Consider the following 22804-nt stretch of genomic DNA (forward strand, 5'->3'; position numbering starts at 1 on the left):
GGTAAAGCTTTAAGTGTCCATATGCTATTAGTTGACAATGCAGGGTCTTTGGCAGACTGAGTGCAGCACATGCTGCACTACTTTTTTTTGATCTGGTAATATACACACGGATGTTTTATAAGCAAAGGTATCAATAAAAAAGTGTAAAAAATTTGCGAGGTACAATGTACTGCTGTGAGGAAAGTGAACATCATTTTACTATGCTGTTTTGTTGGGTTTTGGGTTGTTTTTAAGATAGAGGGAGGTGGTCCCTTATTGCTGGACATATTTTGTAGTTTTCATTAAGTCTTTGCCTGTAACAGTGATTTAGTGCTTTAAAGTATTCCTTAAATATATTTTGATGATAAAAGCTACCAGTTGCAACAAGAAAGTTTTTAATTCATGATTTTAATTAATTAATTTTAAAGTTTTTAATTAATGAGTTTCTAAGAGCTATTGTTTCTCCATTAGTACTGTGTCTCAGTTCTGTTCCTCAAGTATGCAGTTGTTAAAACTTATGATGACTATTCATGATAAACTATTAAAAAAATTAAGATCATAGTATTAAGACAATGTTTAATAAAAATGCAACATGAAAAAGCAAGGTTTATTGAAAAATAAAAGCAATATTATATTTTTCCATATCGAAGCAAATATTGCACTGTAAAGAGGAAACTGATGCACAGCTCTCTGGATAGTGAGAAATGTCAAGTCATGTAACTTCGTTATTAAAGGGACACACTAAAGTAAGAGAAATATATTTTTCTCACAGAATGAAAGAGAAATGAGCAGAAACTATGCAGAACTAGTGTGGGGATGCAAGAGAACTCACTAGTATTTTTGTGAACTTAGCCCAATTTCCTTTTCCTGTCTTTTGCAGTTCAGTCCAATATACTTTATCTGTAGCTATCCAGGATATGATTAATTAAAAGTTATTTCTGAAAAATTAAGCTTAATTTATTTTGATTTGGTTGGGCTTTTTTGCTAAAATGAAGAAATTGTGATTATTTTTTTAATAACTAATTTTTCAATGCATGTTTCTTGTCTAGCTGCTAAGGAAAAGGCATATAGGAAATGACATAGTTACCATTGTCTTCCAAGAGCCAGGAGCACTTCCTTTTACTCCAAAAAATATTCGTTCCCACTTTCAACATGTATTTGTCATAGTCAAAGTGCATAATCCTTGCACTGAAAATGTGTGCTATAGGTGAGTAGAGCCTTATAATTATTTAAGTTTGATATTAAGACTACAATGGAACTGCCTCTTTTAACAGTTTTGTAATTCCTAGAGATATTGTGTATACAGTTTTAAAATTTCTGCTACATTTTCTGTGAGTTTGAAACCCCAGTGTCTCTCTTGCACACATCTAGAGTTATGTGGCACAGTTTGTAGACTTAAATGGGTGTATGCGGAGTTCTGTGTTGCTAATTTATGGGCACAAACTGGGGATGTAACAAGTTAGTGAAAATAAGATTTGCAGACATAACAATAGAAATTAATTTAGAATTTGTATTGCACATTTCCTTTTTCAAAGAAAGTGATTTAAAATAAAGTACTTCAGAAGGCTATTAGCCTATATAAATTCCTGAGCATGTCAATATGACCCCGGGATGAGTCATGGCCTTTAAGCACATGAATGAGGACTTTGGGGGGAGTATAAAAACATCTCCAATTTCAGATGACCTTAAGTCTTTACATTTAAGTTACTGCATCTTGAATTCTAGCAATGTAACCAGGCTGGAAGCGTAGTTCTGAACTGATTGGAAATTGTGCAAATAATAATGACTTGAAGCATAATGGTGCAGATTTAGAACATATAAATGTTATTATTCATTGTTTAGAATGAAATTAAAGTACATTGTGAGGTCAGGTCATATTACTGTCTTTTAGAACTTAAGCTACATTTTAGAACTTAAGCTGTCTTTTAGAACTTGATTTTGTTTCAGTATCTCTTTTGTGTTTAATAATACATGACATTTCATAAGTTACATTTTTCTTATTACTAAGTGATGTCTGTCTGTCATCCCAAATGTAACTGCATTTCAGTTGAAGTAGTAGTAGTTGTATGTAGTTTGCACACCATTTTGAAATCCTTTTTCAGTTGAAATATATTATGTATGTATCAAGTGTAGGTGTAATTTTATCAATGAGAAAATATTCTTATTTCTTTACATGTTGCTGTGAACTGTCCATATCAAGAATTGCCCGTATTATGAAATTTTATGAACATAGAGTAGGTAACTTAAACAGGTGCAGAATGCTCCCATTATAGACACATTTGACACCAATATTTTTTCTTTGTCTTCACACTTCATTGTAGCAAAATGTCTGAGGATTAAAATAAATTCTCTTTCTATTTATATATTTCTCAGTTTTAAGACCATGCCACTGAGTGACAGCTGAAAATGATAGACTTAAAAAAAAAAATTTTTAAAAATGCTTCTCTCATTTATGTCTCACAAAGCTTTTTTTATATTTATTCCATTAAAGAAAGGAGGCAGTGACACCCTAAGAAGTCATCCTTGATATTTTTTGTGTTAGTAAGATACATCCACAATGTCTTTTATATATTTAAAAGAAAAAAGCCATTTTAAACCAGACAACCCAATCAGTTTTCTTTGATATGTCTAAAATGTCTGAAAATTGACATGTCGAACCTAAACCCAGCTGTGTAAATGGACTGCATGGATCACAATTCTGCTTACCATCTGTTTTTATTTTATTTTTTTTAATTAACCATTACAATTTTTTTCTTCTTTTTCCAGTGTTGGTGTTTCACGATCAAAAGATGTACCTTCATTTGGTCCACCCATTCCCAAAGGTGTAACTTTCCCCAAATCAGCAGTCTTTAGGGACTTCCTTTTAGCCAAAGTTATTAATGCCGAAAATGCAGCACATAAGTCGGAAAAATTTCGAGCCATGGCCACAAGGACACGTCAAGAATACTTGAAAGATCTGGCAGAAAATTTTGTTACCACAGCTACAGTGGATACTTCAGCAAAGTTTAGCTTTATTACTTTGGGGGCAAAAAAAAAGGAAAAGGTGAAACCAAGGAAAGATGCACATCTGTTCAGTGTTGGAGCGATTATGTGGAATGTGATTGCACGAGATTTTGGCCAGTCTGCTGACATTGAATGTCTCCTTGGAATCTCCAATGAGTTTATCATGTTGATTGAAAAGGAATCAAAAAATGTTGTGTTTAACTGCTCCTGTAGAGATGTTATTGGATGGACATCTGGATTAATAAGCATCAAAATATTCTATGAAAGAGGAGAATGTATTCTTCTGTCTGCAGCAGATAATTGTACTGAAGATATCAGAGAAATTGTTCAAAGACTTGAAGTAAGTACAGTTTCTAAACTGGTATTCCAAATTTTTATGAAGAGTTACTTGTCTACATCTCCTTTGAGATATAATTAAAAATGTCGTATGTTCATACTTCGGGAATGTTTTCAGTCTTCAGAGAGCGTTACAACCAATAATCCTCACAACAACACATGAGATGAGCATTGTCGACCCATTTTCAGGGATGAAGAATCTGATACCAATAATCTGATAAGACTTGCCGAAGGCCAGGCGTGATTTGAAAGGCTAAGATTTTGTCTTCTCTTTCTGTAGCCTGTTCTCAAATAACACCTTTGTAGGTAGAAATATACATTAATTTAAAAATATGAAAATCTTAATGTGTAAAATATACTCTCTTGGGCTTTTTATAATAGCCTGTGTGAATATTAGCAGATAAGTGATTCTGCTGATTTGTTCCTCTATACTGAGCAACTGCAGGAAGTAAAGAAAACTAAACCAATTAATGTCAGTTTTTACAGCTGACTGGATAAAGTTTTTCAGACGCTTTATGACCCTGTTAGCACAACTGTCCTGTAACTATTTCAGTCAGTACAAATGAACTGAAAGGAACTCCAAGGTAAAAGTGCTGATGCATCTACTTCATGTCGTTGCACTTCACCCTTTGATCATAATTTAAGTGATCCAGATGGTCTCAGTTTTGTTTATGTTAGAAATCCCATTGCTTACCATTTTCGCACTGGAACAGTTGGATTGCAGCTGATGTTTTAGGGCCTCTAATTCTAGCATCGCTCAATATCGGGCTCTAAATAATAACCTTGTTCTTCCAAAATACAATTAAACTTTCAATAGATGAATGCCTTTAAACTCTTCTTGCTACTCTTAAATTATCCTTTTCATTGAGGTCTTCAGTTTCACTTTCCTTAGACTGATATTTCCCTTCTGAAAAATAGTGTATGTGTAGTTCACTCCTAGTAAGTATTGCTAAATGAACAATATAAATTGATTAACACAGATGAAAAACGAGGTTCAAAGTTCTAGTGAAAAACCTCTGCTGTCATCAGTGATGACAATTTCTTTTGTTTTTCACTTCTTTGGTTTTACAAAATGTGGAAATATCCCAGTTGCTGAGAGTAGATCTTTAAAATTCAGTAATTAACAACACAAAATGAAATTCTTCACTATATTTACTTGCTTACTTCCTCTTTTCTGTGGTCAAATTTTGGGTTAAATAATGACAAATTGGCTTTAAGCCTCAACCCTTTAGCATCAGTTACTGCCAAGTTAACCCAAGTCTTAGTTTCAATTATCTATTCCAATGAACTCTGGCCACTTTCTGTCTTTCACTGCCACCTACCCAACTTTCACATTGTTTAAAAGAATTAGCTGTTACGTGTTTTAAAATTTTTTTCATACCAGTTTCTTACTTCATATTTTTCTCCTTTTTACTTGCTTCATCCTCTCTTTTGAAAGCTGCATATTAATGTTATTCCCTAGTTGGTTTATGATGTTGAATGCTTTCTAAACAGTCCTTATATACGTTTTGATATTGAAACTCAGAGGTGACCATTACAACCACTTAAGTGTAGAATCAGAGTCTGAAATACTTTTCATATGCATCCTTTAAAAACCTTTTAAGTGACTTAGAACACAGCTAAGGTCAACAACCACATGTGCCAGCAGATGCTAAAGATGAAAGCTCAAACTGTGATGTAATATCAAACTTCAGTGACCAGATGATTAACCCTTTTCAGTCACTAGTAAAAGCATTTTTTTAAAACCGGTGAGTAAAATGTTGCAGTTACTAAATGAGATTTTCAAAGAAATAACTACATTTTAGCACCTGGGTTTAAATCATGCAGATGAATAGGAAATCTATCTGAATATTCAGATAAAGCAAAGGTGTGAAAAGATGAGACTGTAATTTTGGTTTGAACCAGAAGAATCAGTTCAGGACTAAAAAAAAGCTGGGATTTGTCAATCTAGAGTCAGATCTGTATTTGTGGGGGAGAATATCTAATGATATCAAGTAGAAAAAGTGGCAAAAGCAAGCCAGAGATCAACTTGTTGGGCTGTGTTTGAAGACACAAAAAGCAGTGGTTTTGAGCTTCAGGATAACAGAGGATGGCAGAGTGATCTAAGATTGAATGAAAACCCTGAATGGATCATTAGACAAGAATCTGAGTAGGCAATTTCCTTAGAAGCCTGTATACTAAAACAACTCTTCACCTTCTTCATGGGACTTAAGATCTCTGTCTCTTAATTTTATGTCTATTAAGTGCATTCAGAGAAGCCAGCTTTTAGTTCATGTACAGCCATATGTTCAGTGAAATGGCAACCAAGTAAGCAGAATGACCTCTTTTGAAGTGAAGCTGCGCTATGCTTTATGTGACATTACCCCGTAACATGCAGTGTCAACTTTTAGGGGCTATACTTGTGGAGGACTTGATCTCCTGGAATTCTTTCCATGGAGAACAGATGAATCTTTGGCAGGAATGTTTATCTTCTTTTCTTTTAACCTTTGAATATTTAACTAACTTGAAGAAGAAATTTTCAGTGCTCCAAGTTGGGGAAATCCATATGCTTTGGCTGGTGCATTCATTGTGCCGTATTCTATGATTGTGACAAAGAGGTGTCTGCTGCCCCCCCCTCCCCCCTTAGCCCCCCAAGAACAATAATATTGTCTAGTTTCATAAGGATGAAATTCTATCCCTCAGCTGGGCTCCTGACTCTAAGAGCATGTTGTTCTTTTGACTGCATGACTAAATATTGTATATATTTTAGAAACTTGTGACGGAAGTATAGGGAAACTAATGAAGAGCTGAAAGTTTCATTTCACTTATCTAGTTCATAAATTAGGAAAGCTTTGTTGAAAATGAGTCATGACTGAAGATGAACCTCAGAGCTGGAAAAAACAGAGTTAAAGCTTAGTGCTTTCACAGCATGCCATATAGCTTTAATACTATATGCACAATTATAAACACAACAGAAAGTTCTGTTTAAAATAGAAAGCTTCTAAAAGATACCAAAGCCTCAGAGCTGAATAATGACAAAGGAAACAGCTGCTTTTTTCGGTAGGAAGACCCAGAACATGATTTTGTAACCAAAACCTCCAGAGTACATTTTGGACATCTCGGGAATGACTTTCACATTTTAACTTTGAAGCATGCATCTTCAGAATTAACTGGAAGGTTTATGAAGTCAAATTGCTACAGTTTAAGTAGCCTAAATTTGCCAGGCAATGATTCTCAGATCCTTGCAAGATCTTCCTCCAATGTTTCACAGCACAATGAAGAATAGACTTTAATGAATGAGGCCTTACTATATTTCCTTCCCGTGAGTTTATTGCAGGTTAAAAGCATGAGCATGGACCACGTCCCTCAGATCAGCAAACTTAAAATAACTCCTGGTTTTGTGGCACTTTGTTCTCATGTGTGCAAGTTCTAATTTTTTCTGCCGAGTGACAGGTATCCATATATAAATATTCTATAAAGGCAATAGTAATTTAAAACTTATAAGATACCGAAAACCTTGACTTTTAGTCACTAACCAAGTTGCCGGCATAAGGTACACAAAAACTCCAAAGCCTTTCCAGTCAGGCATTGGATTGGGAAGGGAGTAGAAGTTAGGCCTCTCATCCCTGATTCTATAATAGACTTGGAGAAAAGATTGGTCTAAACAATAAGAGTAAAAAGGAATCTACAAAAGTAACTTACAACTTAATATTTGCTACGTGTTAAGGTCCTTTGTCGATGATGGAGATGTACTTTAATAATAGTTGCCAACGAAGGAGACTGTTCCATCCATTCCCTGCCTGCCACCCCTTTGGAACACTATTTTTAAAAGCAGCCTGTTCTTCAGCTGTATCATATCTCAGATCTGTCTGCGTGGCTGCACAAGCGCTAATGTGATACAAGAGACAGCGTCGTGGTAATAGGATCATAAATCAGTTTAAACCTCCCATGGAACTGCACTTAGTCAGCTGCCTCTGACTCGGGTAGCGAAAGGAGTGGTTTTGTGACCAATTTACCCAGTCACAGTGCCAACATCTTCCTAGCTGCACCGTCCCACTCCCTTGCCATGCAGCCCTGAATTAGGTTGGGCCATGCTTCCGTGGGAAGCACACAGTAAACTAGCAAGCTAGGCTGCCTGGAGTCTGGCTCAAGGAGACAATGGAGGGGGAGAACGGCTCTTCCAAAATAGCCTCCTGAATTAAGCTCAAGCTGTAAAACAGCCTTTGCAAAGACATATCCTATACGACTGGCTGTCCAGGATGCCAGCCTCCGAAGTTAAGCACCTTAAATTAGATGTGGAAAGTTGAATACTGTGTGTATCTTTGTAATGTGCACTAAAAGCAACCATAAACAGCATGAGCACCTTTGTGGAACTGCTCTTGATGCAGTGTGACTTAGGGAAGATCCCTTGATCTGTATCGTAGTATAGGCATCTTTAAAGAGCAGATATTTGCCTTGCTGGAGTGTCATAAAGCACTTTGAGATCTTGGAATGATGTGCATTACGAGCAAAGATTTTTGGTAATGTTGTTTTGCCATGGTTAAGTTTTTTTTCTAATTGTACTAATGGAGCTAAAATACATAGTGGTTTAGTGACACTGACAGAAGGGAATGTTAGGGTAACTCACAACGTTACCTTGTAATGTGGACTAGAATTTGGTCTTCTGAGTCTGGTGCAGTATCCCAGCGTACACGTTATTCTGTGATTATTTTTTACTGGGCAAAACTATTAAGGACTTGCTACACAGTATACAGAAATGAGCCTGCTTAGCAAAGTCTGAATTTGAAGGATTTTGGCTACTCTACATAGTTACAGAATTACTTTTCGTTGAATATGAAGAAAATAATTTTTTTGTTTCTAAAGTTTCCGAGTGACATGAAAACTCTTATCCCATTTTACTGATGTCTGCATCTAGAGATGGTAGTAGTTAGGAATCTGACTACGACACAAAATAAATCAAAATTATCTTCATTGCTATATTCTTGAGGAAGAGAAGCTGCTACAACTGAAGCATTTCACTCAATTTGGCTCACGTTATATCTCAAGTTTAATACTGTCTAATACTGAAGAAAAAATGCCTGCACACCTGCAGTCAGTTGGCCAACAAGAATGAAGTAACTGACAGGACAGCATTTTGCTTGCTTTGTGTTTTGAAACTAAAGCAGCTGTTAAGTTTTCAATAAGATATAAATGGTATTGTGTTAATGCTGGGCCAGGGGGAAGAAATGTGACATGGGTCAGCTGCTTGCTCTGAGGATGTAAGATTTTTAGCATTGTGAAATGTTTTGTTCATTTTGTTTTATGCAAAACCATTCATTCAACCACAAATGTTAAAATAATTGTTAGTGTTAGTACAGTAAAGATATTTAATGTCAAGCTATACGTGGCTTTATAGTGTTTGAAGACAGATCTGTTTGTGTCCAAAGTGAGTGCCCTGACAATAGTGTAACATTCTGCTACTTCTTTAGATAGTGACCAGAGGATGTGAAACCACGGAAATGACCCTTCGGAGAAACGGGTTGGGCCAACTTGGATTCCACGTGAACTTTGAAGGGATAGTGGCAGATGTGGAACCCTTTGGTTTTGCATGGAAGGCAGGCCTACGGCAAGGGAGCCGCCTGGTTGAGATCTGTAAAGTGGCTGTGGCAACTTTGACTCATGAACAAATGATTGACCTTTTACGTACATCGGTGACAGTAAAAGTGGTGATTATTCAACCACACGAGGATGGAGCTCCTAGAAGGTAACGAACAACAGTTCTCAGTGTGACATTTGTATCTGGGTTTTTTTCCTCTGCTACTGCTTAAATGATGGCTTTTATTGGAGGCCCTCAGGAAATGGATATTGTCTCTCATGTTTGGTGGTAATGTTATTGAGGCTCTTAAAGCAATCTTTTCTTTAAAACCCCTATTGGCTTGTAATAGAAGATAAAATGAGATCCTGTAAGAAATTTAGTGGGAAATTTACTTTTATATGACTTTGAAAGAGTAAGAAGTAAACTTTTAATGCATCATGACTGAGTTGTTATGAAAGCTGATGTGACTTCTTTTCTTCCACAGGAGAATTTTATATTTTAATACTAGATTTTAAAATTGGGAATCCTTCTCTGAAAACTGCCTTGTCTGTATTTGACATTTCTCTGACTCTTGAAAAAGATTTGTTTTATTTTTTCTTGTGTTGAAATTTTAACAAAAGTAGTGAAACACTGGGTTCTGGACATATATGGTACCAGGTCTAAAAGTCCTCCTCACTTTCTACAGGTATCTTATTTAGTCATATTAAATAGTGAATTACATCAAGGAAATTGTCAGTGAAAGCAAAGGAATCTTGCTGCAACATAAAACAAATGCTCAAACACTCAGGAAAAGACTGTAATAAAGATTATTATAGTGACTGTACCATTGTTTTCAGGGATGAAATGCAATTTTCTTCCATCGGTGTTCCTTTTTAGGTGACAAAAAGATTTTTGGTCTTCTCTCTATTTTCGAATATTACGAGGGACAGAAGGGGAAAATTAAAACTTTGTAATAATGTGACTTTATTTCTCACATACCTTGTCTAGGCACTGTTAATTTGGCTCATTCTAAATGAGAATTGTACCAGAGTAAATTGAATTACTTGTCTTATTGTAGAAGGCCAACTTTAAATCTCTTGTTGATTTTTAATTTAACAGAAAAAAAAACATTAGAAGTGTTGCTTTTGGCAAGACAACAAGCCATAAAATTTTACGTAGCGTGCAGGACTATGAAGTTGGTGCCAACTGTACACGAATACTGTTTAATTGGTGGCAATTCTCCAAGTAGTCATTGGCCTGATGAATGACACAGAAGTGCCCTCCCCTGCCTCAAACTGCATGTCGATGTGTTGGGTTCCTTTCAGAAGAAAATGCCTGTGAATGTAGAACGCCACCGTTTTGCTTAGTTGGATAGAATTTGCAATTAAGCCTCTCTTTGCTTAGCTTTGCTATTCTCACCATCTGCTTCTGGGTATGAATTTTTACTGACTTGTTTGGTATACATTTCCAAGCTGTTTACAGAATATGAGCCTAATGAGCTGATCCTATTATATTCAAGGTAAAAACGTGTATTTTATGGGCCCTGATGGAAAAATGCATATTGTATGAATTGTTTATATCTTCTTTGATACATTTTTAGAAATAAAATGTTAAAAATCCCAGATCAGTGTGATCATGGCACTTAGTCTATGTGTAGGAGGAGTTTTAACTGAGTGCCACCAAACTGGGAAAAATCTGCAAAAGCTGTTCTTGTTTATAAATTTTTTGCATTTTTAAAACTACGTAACTAATTACTAAGGAAAATGATTTTTTTTAAACTATGTTTCTATTCTAAAATATGAAAAGACACCAAAGCATTTATGTTTATTTTCAGTCTCATCTCTCTAGTATAAATAAGAAATCTTCATTAATGCCTCTTTCTCTCAAATACCTACTTCTTACTGAAACAGAAAGCTTCCCCAAAATATCATTAGTGATTTTGATTCCCCAACTTAAAAAGGATCTGATATCCAGAGAGTTTTGAGCTTACCTTTTCTCCATGTTCATAATCCGAACAGAGCAGACAGAAAGCAATATAGATAGATTTTGCTGGAGAGGGTCCAGCAAAGGGCTACAAAGATCATAAGAGAGATGCTCTAATCCCCTAATGAGGAAAGACTGAGGGACTTGGGTCTTTTTAGTCTAGAGAAAAGAAGATTTAGGGGGGATCTTATTAATGCTTACAAATACTTAAAGGTAGGGTGCCGGGGGATGGGAACAGTCTTTTTTCAGTGGTGCCCAGTGACAGGACAAGAGGTAACGGGCACAAACTTGAGCATAGGAAGTTCCATCTTAACAAGAGGAGGAACTTCTTTACTTTGAGGGTGGCAGAGCACTGGAACAGGCTGCCCAGAGAGGTTGTGGAGTCTCCCACTCTGGAGACATTCAAAACCCACCTGGATGCCGTCCTGTGCAACCTGCTGTAGGTGACCCTGCTCTGGCGGGGGGGTTGGACTAGATGATCTGCAGAGGTCCCTTCCAACCCTGACCGTTCTGTCATTCTGTGATTCTGTGATATCAGGTGACGAGACTGAGTTTCAGTTGACAAACATGACCTATGACATTGTAAAACATATTAGTGAGCGGGAGAATGAGGCGAAGGCAGAAATGCATAAATTACCAGTCGTTTAGAGAAAGAAGATAGTCTATCACAGCTACTTTTTAGTTAAAGCTACTACTCAATTGTTTGTCTTATCTATCCTCAATGTCTGGCCATGTGCAATCGTAGTTGAGGTTGGCAGGGACGTCTGAAGATTGCTGAGTCCAACCCCATTGCTCAAAGCAAGGTCAACTAGAGCAGGTTACTCAGGAACATGTTCAGTGCATTTTGAATGTCTCCAAGAATGGAGACTCCACAACTTCAGTTCCAATGTTTGATCATCCTTACAGGAACAAATGTTTTTACTTATACTTAAATGGAGTTTAAGTATAAGTTTTAAGTTTATACTTAAATGGAGTTTCCTATATTTCAATTTGTGCATCTTGCTTGCTGTGCTTTCACTGGATACAAATCTGTCATCTTTTCTCCCCATCACCCCATCAGGTGTTTATACACATTCATAAAGTCCCTCCTGAGCCTTCTCTTTCCCAGGCTGAACAATCCCAGTGCTCTCAGCCTCTCCTTGTGTTTCAGATGCTCTGATCCCTTAATCATATTTGTAGCCCTTTGCTGGACTTGCTCCAGCACGTTCATGTCTCTCTTGTACTGTGGTGTCAGGTTTACCCAGAAATTTGCAGGCAGTAGTTTTGGACATGCAGTTATTTCCTTCAAAGGAATGGGGGTCCATCAATCCTTGATCCACATGCTGCACACGTCTAGAAGAATGATGGTTCAAAAGCAGGAGAAAGCTTCACGTGTATGCTCCAATAATTACTGCTTTTGTTCACAGCTGTTTTTAGAGATTTTAGACTGAAGTATCATTTCTTAGATTATCTGACATATGTAGAACAGCAGATTTGGAGGCTGAAATAAGTACTTTGAAAGTTTGACTTATCCTACAGAGCATATAGCCTTCTGGCAGTTGTTTGGTTTTTTTTTTCCCCACTGTATTTCAGCCTTATTTCTTAAGGTGGATATTGGTAGTTTATTAAAAAAAAAAAAAAATTACTTTAAATGCCATAATCTGGGATTTCAATTTCAGCCACTAAGCTTTTGTCCACAGTGCATAGATATAAAAATATGTTCATCTTTGTTTCTACACTAATCAGTTGCATTAAAAATGGGCATACATTTACAATAATATAAATATAATTTTAACAAAAAAAAAATCATAGTTTCATGAAAAATACCTATTTATCATTGTCTTTCATTTATTGAGATAATCGGCTGATTTCCACTGCTCGAAAGAGTAGTTTCTGCTTAGCTCTGTCTGCTGGGTTTTAGGAATATGAAGCAATGAGGACTTTCTCTTTAGGTAGCTTATTAGCACTGGTTCCTTGCTGGGATCAAATTCTGAAGTCACTTTACACAAATTGGACATGAGTGCCATGGAGTGTCTTGGGAATTATACCCTTCAAATGAAAATGAATTTCAAGTGTGCAAGGGTGTTTCTAAAGCAGCCCCAGTCCCTTGGAAAAATATCAGCTGAACTGGAGATCTTTAACCAAGTTCTTAACTTGATTTTTTTTTTTTTTTCCCCTCTGTTAGCTTACCCACAAATCATCCTCAGTCCATCAACCTTTTATATTTTAAAAGAAACCAAACAAAGTGTAAGTGTGCAAACACTGAGAATATTAGCAATGAACTCTTAACAATGATTTTTTTTTTGCTGCAAACCGTCTTGTATTAATTTATTTCAGCATGAAAATAAATTATTTGGAATGTTGAAGGTGCTTACAAAGGAATGTTACAGAGTGATTAGGAAATTACAGAGGAAAATATATGCTCAATATATGCACTCCATTACTTAATGTAGATCCTTCTACCTATAGTCTTGATAGCAGTATATGCAAAAGCAATAGCAATCATGGAATAAGACCTTTCATTTACTATCCTGTAAAATTCATGAACTTGAGACAAAGCTCCTGCTGTTTTCAGTTTTCTCCAGCTATTAATTAATCATGCACAAATTGAGAAATCATAATTATTTGCATGGCACCAGGCTGATATTTAGGTAGAAAGAAGAAATTGCTATTTAAAACAGAAATTCTTTAAATTACAAAGCAGTGTTGGAACAAACATGCTGGTCAGTGTATTCAGATCTGAATAAATATCCTTGTGTCATATTTGTTTCTGTGCTGTCTTTCCCTTCAGAATTGTTGATTTGTTCTATTAGCTAGTACTGCAGTGCAGTAGCTAGAATTATACACATTTTAACAGGAGAATAATGATGATCATTCTAATGTGCTTTCACTGGTGGTGTCACCATAATGCTCAAGGACAATATATCCTTAATCAGTCAAACCCAATCAAGGAATTCAAGTACTTCTAAATCCATTTTAAACTGTAGATTCTGCTAGAATCTTGCTACATTGAAACTGATGTATCTGTCTTAGTTCAACTACCATTATATATAAAAAGAAACTGCTTAAGAAACAGTTTCTAGAAAGTTTAAAAGAAGAACAAAACTTGAAGCAAAATTTGCTGGGATGGGTGAGAAACAAGCTCAAGTACAACCACTGTAAGAGGTGTAGCAGCGGTAGTTTCCACCTGTTATTCTGAACAATTAAAAGATGTTTTTCCTGCTGTTGTAGGTAATTTTGAAAATGGAATTATTTTGGTAACTATGACTAAAACTGCCTGTGGGCCACTATTAAGTACTACTGCATTTCTTTTCAGATGGTTTTATTCTCTTGAACTTTGCAAATTCTTTCTTACAAATAAAATGTGTAATGACTCTGTATTTTTCAGCCCTGATGCTTGTTCCTCTTAAATTATTGTGATCTTATTAGACAATTGTGTTTCTAGGCCTTTTTTTTAAGTAACAGATAACCAGCAGAGTATAGAATGTTTGGTAAAATGTTTTTAGGAAGTGGAAGGTTTTTACTTTGTGCAGGAGTTAAAATCTCCCAAGAGTGTTTGCCATAAGCTGGGGGATAGTTTATAGGGCCTTCAGATGGTTTTCTGGTTTTGGGTGGGGTGTTGTTGATGATGTTGGTGTTGTTGATGATGTTGGTGTTGTTGATGATGTTGGTGTTGTTGATGATGTTGGTGTTGTTGATGATGTTGGTGTTGTTGATGATGTTGGTGTTGTTGATGATGTTGGTGTTGTTGATGATGTTGGTGTTGTTGATGATGTTGGTGTTGTTGATGATGTTGGTGTTGTTGATGATGTTGGTGTTGTTGATGATGTTGGTGTTGTTGATGATGTTGGTGTTGTTGATGATGTTGGTGTTGTTGATGATGTTGGTGTTGTTGATGATGTTGGTGTTGTTGATGATGTTGTTTGTTTGGGGTTGTTTTGTTTTTGTTTTTTATTAGGCCCTCTGAGCTAGAAAGAAGTCAGGTCTAGAATTGCTGGCAGGATACTGCCAGACTAAGAACACTTGAGGTGGGTTAAAGCAGAAAAACCTGAAACTGAACTTTTGGTTGTTTAGGTACAATTTGGATTTACCAAAGCTTTTAATTACCACCCCCACTACTAATCTAAGAAAGCTGCAAATACCTGCAAACTCTGGATTATGATGTTTTTTAGAGGTAACTGAAAGAACTAGCACTAAGGAAATATAATGATACTAATTGGAAGTCGTATCACTTGCCAAAGTTTAGTCCTTGTACCCAACAGAAAATAAAATAGTAGAAAATGCTTAACTTTCTTTACTGTCAGAATTACTGTACTACCTATGACATTATTAGATTCAGGGAATGAGGTATGCACACTGATTTAGCCTGATGGAAACTCTGATAGAGTTCGTTTTTGCCAAGAACTGTGATTAGCACCAGAGATTTTAACCTAGGCTGTTAGTTTTTAAGTGCAAGTCCTAATAGAAGGTCAATGTCACAGTGGGACCTTTTGGCTCTCCCCCTCATTGTGAAATCTCTGCTGCCACTCCTGCCTTTGGAAGGGTGGCAGCACGAGCAAAAAACAGAGTTTGGGCATAAGGTATGGGCTGCCCTCTTCCCCATCTGTAATATGTCATGCACCGTGTGCTCTGTCTCTTCTGTAAAGAACCAAAGCATTATGGGCTTCCGCTGCATAAAAGAAAAAGACATTTTTATTGTTTAAAAAAACTAAAAAAATGTTTTCTGTCACTTTTGATAAATTGTTTTGAGCTTTATTCTTCCCAATATAGTTTTCAAAGAAAAAGATGTGTAAACCTGGCCTTTGGCAGTTTATACAATTTGCATTTTAACATCTTTCTTTAAATTCATTGTACTTAAGAGAGTAAGGCTAAGTATGCAGCATTACTATAATCCTTGGGAAGCTGAAACTTTATTGTACAAGCATCTTTTTCTATTTTGATTTGCATTAAAACAAAGGAAAACCTAGGCAACGTATGTAACATGGTCTAACAAAAGAACTATAGACTAAAAAGGTATAAAGTTGAAAACAATTCTCTGATGCTTATCATATTTCTCATCCAAGTAAAAAGCCTTTGCATTTTCATTCATAACAGTGTAAGAAACTCATAGCAGGACTTAGTTATAATTGCTAAAGTTCATTATGAGTACAGTTGTTACAGTCAAGCAGCGAAAACCGAAAGTGCCAGCCAGAGCTGATTGTCTCTATGGAGAGATATAAATAGGAGTTCCAGACACACTTCTTTTTTTTTTTTTTTTTTCCTTCCTTCTCTCTGTTATTCAGCATGATTGGAAAAGCTCAAGAGAGCCACATGTTTCTGGCATTTTGAAGCTTAAGATATTGCCTGCTCCATTCTGGGTCAGCAAAAGTTTTTCATTGTAAATAACGGGTAGTAGTATACCTACTATTATATAAAACGTTTTTTAGTATCCATTTTTGTTATGTCTTGGTTGGAATGTGCAACATCTCTGCAGAAATTGCAAGTGATTTGATCTTTATCTTATTGAAAACTTTTTGGGTTCGTGGAATCATAGGGTAATTCAGGTTGGAAAGGACTGCAGGGTATTATCTGGTTCAACCTCCTACTCAAAAAAGCGTCAGCTATGAGGTCAAGCCAGGTTATTCAGAGCTTTATCCTGTCGGGGCTCCAAAAACTCTAGGGATGGAGACTGCATAACCTCTCTATGGGAAACATATTCTACTTGGCTTCCTTTGAGGATAATTTGTGTTTTCTTAAGAAAAAAAATATTTAATATACTTTTAATTTTCTCCTTTTAACAGAAAGGAACAGAAAAAGAATTTCACTGTATGTGTGTATGTATGTATATGTATATCATTCTATACAATATTTGGATAGTATTCTATACAATAAGCTAGTCTGTATTGGGCAACTTTACTGGGTATTTGGTAAGATAAACTAAACATTTTCCCCTCAGTTCTCAGTTCTTCCTCATTTTATTATTACTTGGAAATAATATCACAGTGTCTAGCTGTTTCAAGCAGGGAGTTTTATCTGTATTGGCAAATCATTTGCCAAATTGGAGGAACTTCTAGTTCTTTTTTTTGTTTGTTTGTTTGGTTGTTTTTTTTATTGCTGTGTGGACTCTACAGTGTTGCTGTAGTCCATACAGTGGTAGCATTCTCAAGAATCTGATAACTGATTCTTTTTTCTTTTTAATTCTTTCATCTGTAGCTGACAGATATATAAAGGTATAGTTTAGATCAATTAAATAAATTCTGTACACAAGTAACTTATGCAGCATTCTTTGCAATCTTTTCGCCATTCCATTTGAAGATGTGCCTCTTCCTCACGATGTTACCAGAATTGCCCTACTGACTCCTGTGAGCAAACATTCCGGCAGTTGTCAGGAACTCTGGGCAGCACTGGGAAGATTTTTACTATGCAGCATGTGCGTGTCCTGCTTAAGTGGAGAAAGGCATTTAAAACATCTTTAATTTGGCACCTGCAATGGTGCTCTGCAGAGAAAAGTCTTATGGACAACTTTTGTGCCATTCACCTCGTTTACTTGCATTCATGGTTCAACCTAACAGGCACTGTAGCTGACAGGCAATGCAGTGTAAAACTTGGAGCTTCTTCGGAGTGTTCGTACCGATGGACCCCGGTATTCAGAATATGGCTTACAAGATCTGTACAGAGATTATCAAATTTGTTATTACAATTTGGATACTAAAAGTCAGGTCTCAGAAGCTCCTGGACTTCAAATTGTTCATTTGGTCCATCAGTTGAAGTAAAATGTAGAGGTAACCACTTAGAGTATACTTGAGGAATTTTTGTCTTTCTTTATCAGAAGTATGCTCAGTCTGTCATTTTCTTTAGTAAAAGAGAATTGGATGAAAGTTCCACATAGCAAAATTCAAAATGCACCTCTGGAAATGGATTTCACTAAATTGATTTTAAGATCAGTATATTATCAGTCTGTGTGATTACTGTGCTGTGTGCAGCTGCTGAAATCTGTTGATGTCTTCATAGTCATCTGTAGCTTGATGGTTCTATGCTGTCTCAGGTAAAGAAGGCAGGAGATACTAATTGAATGTTTTTGCTGCTATGGGGAGTTGCTTTGAAGAATAACATAGTTTCTCCCACTGAAGTAAAGAATGAAATGTTTCAAAGGGCTCTTGATAACCTGAAATCTGAAGTTTGAAAGAGTCAGATTCCCCCTGAATCTGACTGGTGGAGGGATAAATAAAGAATCTGTGGATGTGCTTTGCAGTAGTCAGTTAAATCTCCTATTCTTTCTTCCTTTTTTTAAGCCTATTTGGTTTCCAAAGATACTATTTCTGAACTAGAAAGATATTTTAGTGCTACAATTGTTGTATTTAGCTGTTTTCTTGAATCAAATTCGATTTTTTTTTTCTATTCATTAGAGAGAGAAGACATGTTTGTAAGTCATTAGATGGCATATCTATAGAGCCAAACTTTATATTTGCCATTTTATTTTAGATTCAACTGATTGAATCATGTAAAATATCTTTACTTACTACTTCCTCATGGCTGATTCCTGTGTCTCCTCATGTATGGTCTTATCCCTAATCTTGTCTTTCCAGTATTTTAAATACTACTTCAAAATCAGGAGTCATTCTGAACTCAGTCCTTTCAGAGCTCAAAGGTCTCCATTTGGTACTGTTCCCTGCTTCATTTGTCCTCTCTGTTACTTGCCATTTCCATTTCTTAAATTGGAGCATAATATAACTTTTACATCCCAGCCGTTGGTTTTCAGGCTCTTCTTCATCTTACAATCTTACGGTGAATTTTGAAGGCTTTTCTCTTTAATGTCACAAAATCTTTCCTATTTATGTGTTTTTCTCAGTGATTCTTCCTGCTTGCCGCTAGCTTCTCAAGCCTTTATTCCCCAAAGTTGTTGTCTTTTGATGTAGCTGTTTTCCTATTCTCTGGGAGTTGGAAATGTGACTTGCTCTGCTTGTGTTCTAGTTTCCATCAGCAGAGACTGCAGGGGTTGTTACTGCCTCGCTGATCATGCAAGCAAGCCAAACACCTCAGTTGGTTTGGGGGGGTTTCTCCTCTTTTATTTCCTGACTAGCTCCTTTCATCCAATATCCTGTCTATATTTCTCTTGTCTTTTTCATACAACAATGCAGGCGTAGACTCTCTTAGGAGGCCTCTAAATTGTTTGTCAGCTCACCAACACAAAGATTCTGTTGAAAACTGAATAGTAACAAAGATCCGAAGGACCATGAGTCCTTTATAAAGGAGGGATTGTCCGCTTCAACTCTTCAGCTCTGTGAAGGGACTGCCAGAGCGTTATCACTTGCCTTAAGCCAGGATTGATAAAGTGGGTGGCAGCCTTAACTGAGGTTGTCATAAGCAATCACATACATCTATTGTATTATAATTTTTTTTTTCAAAGTAAAACTGATTTACTATTTTTCAAATGACATCTCTTTCTTTTTTTGATGCAGTGTGACTACTGTTAATAGATTTCTGAGATGTCAGAACTTGGCATTTTTGTCTTGACTTTTTGACCGGACTTCTCTTAGACCATTTGAATCTTATCCTGTGTCTTGGACTTGTGGTGTAGTTGCTGTAGGGAGTCAATGGAGTCAAGGGGTTACCTCCAGGAGGCACTTTGGAGGGTCAGAGACAATGTATGTATGTCTTGTTAAACTACACAGTGAGTCTAGGCAAAACTAACTTACTAAATTCTGCTTTTCAGTTAAGTCCCTACAATTAGGTGAAATTTAAATCCACATAATAAAACATAGATTATAGATGATTGCATGATGACTCCTCAGTCTCATTGTGACACCTTGTGGGAACTTCTGTAGTGGAAGAACAAACATGCACTGTAATAGAAGTGGTAACTTTCAAACGCAAAGTCTGAGTTAGAAGAATGAACTTAGAAGAACACAGTTATTTATTTTACTGATAGATATGGATAAAGACTCCTTATTGAGCAAGATTCAATGTTTTGTATTGAAGTGATGATAGTAAGGGATAACTTATCAGTGTAATACAGCTGGTGAAAACCAATGATTACTTCTCTATCCCTACATCCCCTTAGTGATTCAGATCTGTGATACATTAAACTAAAATTAATTTGTAACCAGTTCTTCTAGTTTTGTTATTACCCTAACAAATTGTTCATGGTGCATGAGATCCCTAGATCATTGGTGTCCAAATACCCAAGTCATACCCAGTAGTTGATAGTGGTAGGACGTAACTGAAAAGAAGGCTTTTGTGTAGTTATCACGGTGACAAACTGCTGATCATAGTATGTGAAAGCTTCTAACTTTTCTGTGGAGAAGAACCTTTACGTTTTTTTAACTAGCATCTTTGTCTAATATAGGCCCTTCACAGAGCCTTTTACAGAACTTTTACATGTAATCTTAAATTAATATTGAAAAGTGTGGTTAATTTAGCTTGAAAAATTTAATGGACTGCTTGATCATTGTTTCAGAACATAATGCTCCTTCCAGTAACATTCAAATATTGCAGATTTTTATAGTGGACTCTTAAATTTTAATATGCAGTCATGATCTGCTAACTGCATCAGAGTCATGCTCTGTGTAATTGCAGAGTAGGTTTTATTAACCAAATTTTTTATAGGATAATATGGCTCTTGAACCAAAGACATTAGTTGGAGTCTGTGCTTTGTATTGAAGGATTGATTGAATTAATACCAAATTATAGTGAAGGACAGGAATTGCTATCATTTCTGATGTATGGTTAAGACTTGGTCTCACTTGCTTGATAAGTAACATGAGTCTGTTTTTTCAAAATGTTTTATTGAATATGATTGGGAAAGATGTTTGATATCCTATGCTTCTTTAACATACATTTAAATATATTTTTAAGACCATAAAATATAGATTTGTCTTTAAACATTCTTTAAAGTGAATTTTTAAAAAATTAAAAAATTAAAATTAAAAAGTGAACTAAAAGCTATCATTCAATACCAGTGTCAGTGTACATTTTTCATGCGGTGGAATAAGTAACACTATTATAAATACAAGTTAGATAATGGTCAAATTAAATATTTAATAGGAAATTGCATTTAATTTTGTGGGGTTTTTCATGCAAGATAAGTTGCAGTTTGATCCACGGTGGGGGTGGAGACCCTTATTGGATTGCAGGCAGGAAGTAATTGATTCTCTTTGTTTCTGATATAGGAGGTAGCTACAGTTATGACTTCACATATCTCGGTATAGCACAGTATCTGTTCTTTAGGCAGTGCTTGTGAAGCAGTGAAAGATAATTTTTCATATAAACGTTGAACTGATTGGTTTGGCACTTTTCAATTAAAATTAAAAAGTCTATGTGACAAAGGAAGCCATATAAAGTAGTTCCATTTTAACCATGGACATTTTTTTGAGGCCAGTTACATCAGACATGTTGGGGCTCTGTTTAGAATTTAAAAGTAACATTGCTACATTTGTATAGTGTTTTGAAATAGGGTTGTTTTGTAAGCCTTTTTTGCAGGAACGGCATCCTGAATATTTTTTTTTTTGTCAGAGGAATATTTTTTTCATGAAGTAAACAAACCCAAAATTTTACAAAATTTTAAATTCCTATTCTTTGCAGGAAGGCTTGTTGTTTGCTGTTTTCGTAACGTTTACTTATTCAGTTAGCAACCTGACTCAGACTAAATAGTAGTAACAATCTTTTTTGCCTTCAAAACCCATGGCTATTTTTACAACACTTCAAGTACTTTATGGGGAGTGTCTAATAAGGGGTACAATAACAGTTACATGCTATCACTTTCTCAGTTACCAAGACAAACTGTGAAACTGATATCCTAATAATTAAAGTTGGGGAGAGGGTGGTTTGTTTCTAACACTTAAGGTCTATAGGAATGAAGAAGGGGCTGAAATGATACTAAGAAATAACCAGAAGGATGATTGAAATTGTAGCCTACGTATAATTGTTCAAATTCCTAGTCAAATAATGACAAACTGCGTATATGGCCACATGAAAAATTACGCAGTGCACTAAACTGATATTGACCTTGCTAACCATGACAGTCATCTGGGCTTTCTTTGTTCTGTTTGGTTTATATATAAAGCTTTATGAAAGTCTTTAATCAAATAATCAATCTTAGACTATGTTTTCCTTGAAGAACTTTCTACAATCATATAACACGGACTTGCTCTGGAAACGAATCGAGGTTAGGTTGCGGGAGACTACTGTCTCTTACACCGCGGTGTCGTTTCGTGCAGGCAGTGAGTGTAACTCTCCTTATGAAGAGAAGAGTGGTCTTGGGTTTTAAGCAGCCGAATATTGCACTGGAGGAGAAATAGGTTCTGTGCATACTTCTGCAGTGGAAATGTTTGTGCCATTCTGTGCAATTCTCTTAGCTCGGCCTTTGCACAGTGCTCATCATTCTAAGAGCCCAACATACGTTTTGTGGCTTTCGGAAGTGTGAAATAAGTTTAAAAAATAAATGAGCTGAAGTTGTTTGAAGCGGTGGTCTGAATAAACACGGCATTTTCGGGGCAAATTGACCTTCTGGCATTAATTGATCATTTTGTAACGTTGATTACTCGGTAGTTCTATTCCTTGTCTGTGGGAGGAGACTATTAGGGTCGCCTTACCTCCATAGGGTAGCTACAACCGGGAAGTCATTCTTGTGAAATTCTCTGATGCTGTGAGATAGGAGGAGCTGGAAAGAAATGAGTTCTATACGCAGTGAAAGTATGCAGCCATCAAATAATTTCTTATCACAAATCAGTACAGAAAAAAGGAGCTGAATATCTCACACATATTAAAACATAATGATAGTTATATATTGTTTAGTATCTTTTCAGTCAATGCTGTCTTTTAGATGCATGGAATGATGTAGAGAGTTCTTTGCTAAAAGCAAAAGAGAAAGTATTATGTATTATGTGTGCAACAAAAACTATTTTAAAATTTCTTACCTTCTGAGTTCTTAAGCTTGCAGCACTAATGTGTTCTTTTGATGTACAGTTTTAGCGTGACCCTTTAGATTTAGAAAAAGAAATAAATAAGCAACTA

General features: G+C 36.0%; 1 protein-coding gene across 2 annotated transcripts in view; it reads left to right on the plus strand.

Annotated features, from left to right (window-relative positions):
• The window catches only part of SIPA1L2 (signal induced proliferation associated 1 like 2), a gene marked incomplete at its 5' end in the record, with an annotated part of 89655 nt that overhangs the window by 27503 nt on the left and 39348 nt on the right, over window positions 1-22804 (plus strand). For both annotated transcript variants that reach the window (XM_082481871.1, XM_082481872.1), the window contains 3 exons: window positions 1029-1186; window positions 2746-3322; window positions 8766-9040. In XM_082481871.1, coding sequence (XP_082337997.1) covers window positions 1029-1186; window positions 2746-3322; window positions 8766-9040 — 1010 coding nt within the window. The remainder of the gene's footprint in view (window positions 1-1028; window positions 1187-2745; window positions 3323-8765; window positions 9041-22804) is intronic.

The sequence above is a fragment of the Vanellus vanellus genome (genome assembly GCF_965231255.1).
Source record: "Vanellus vanellus genome assembly, chromosome: 3".
NCBI classification, from domain to species: Eukaryota; Metazoa; Chordata; class Aves; order Charadriiformes; family Charadriidae; genus Vanellus; species Vanellus vanellus.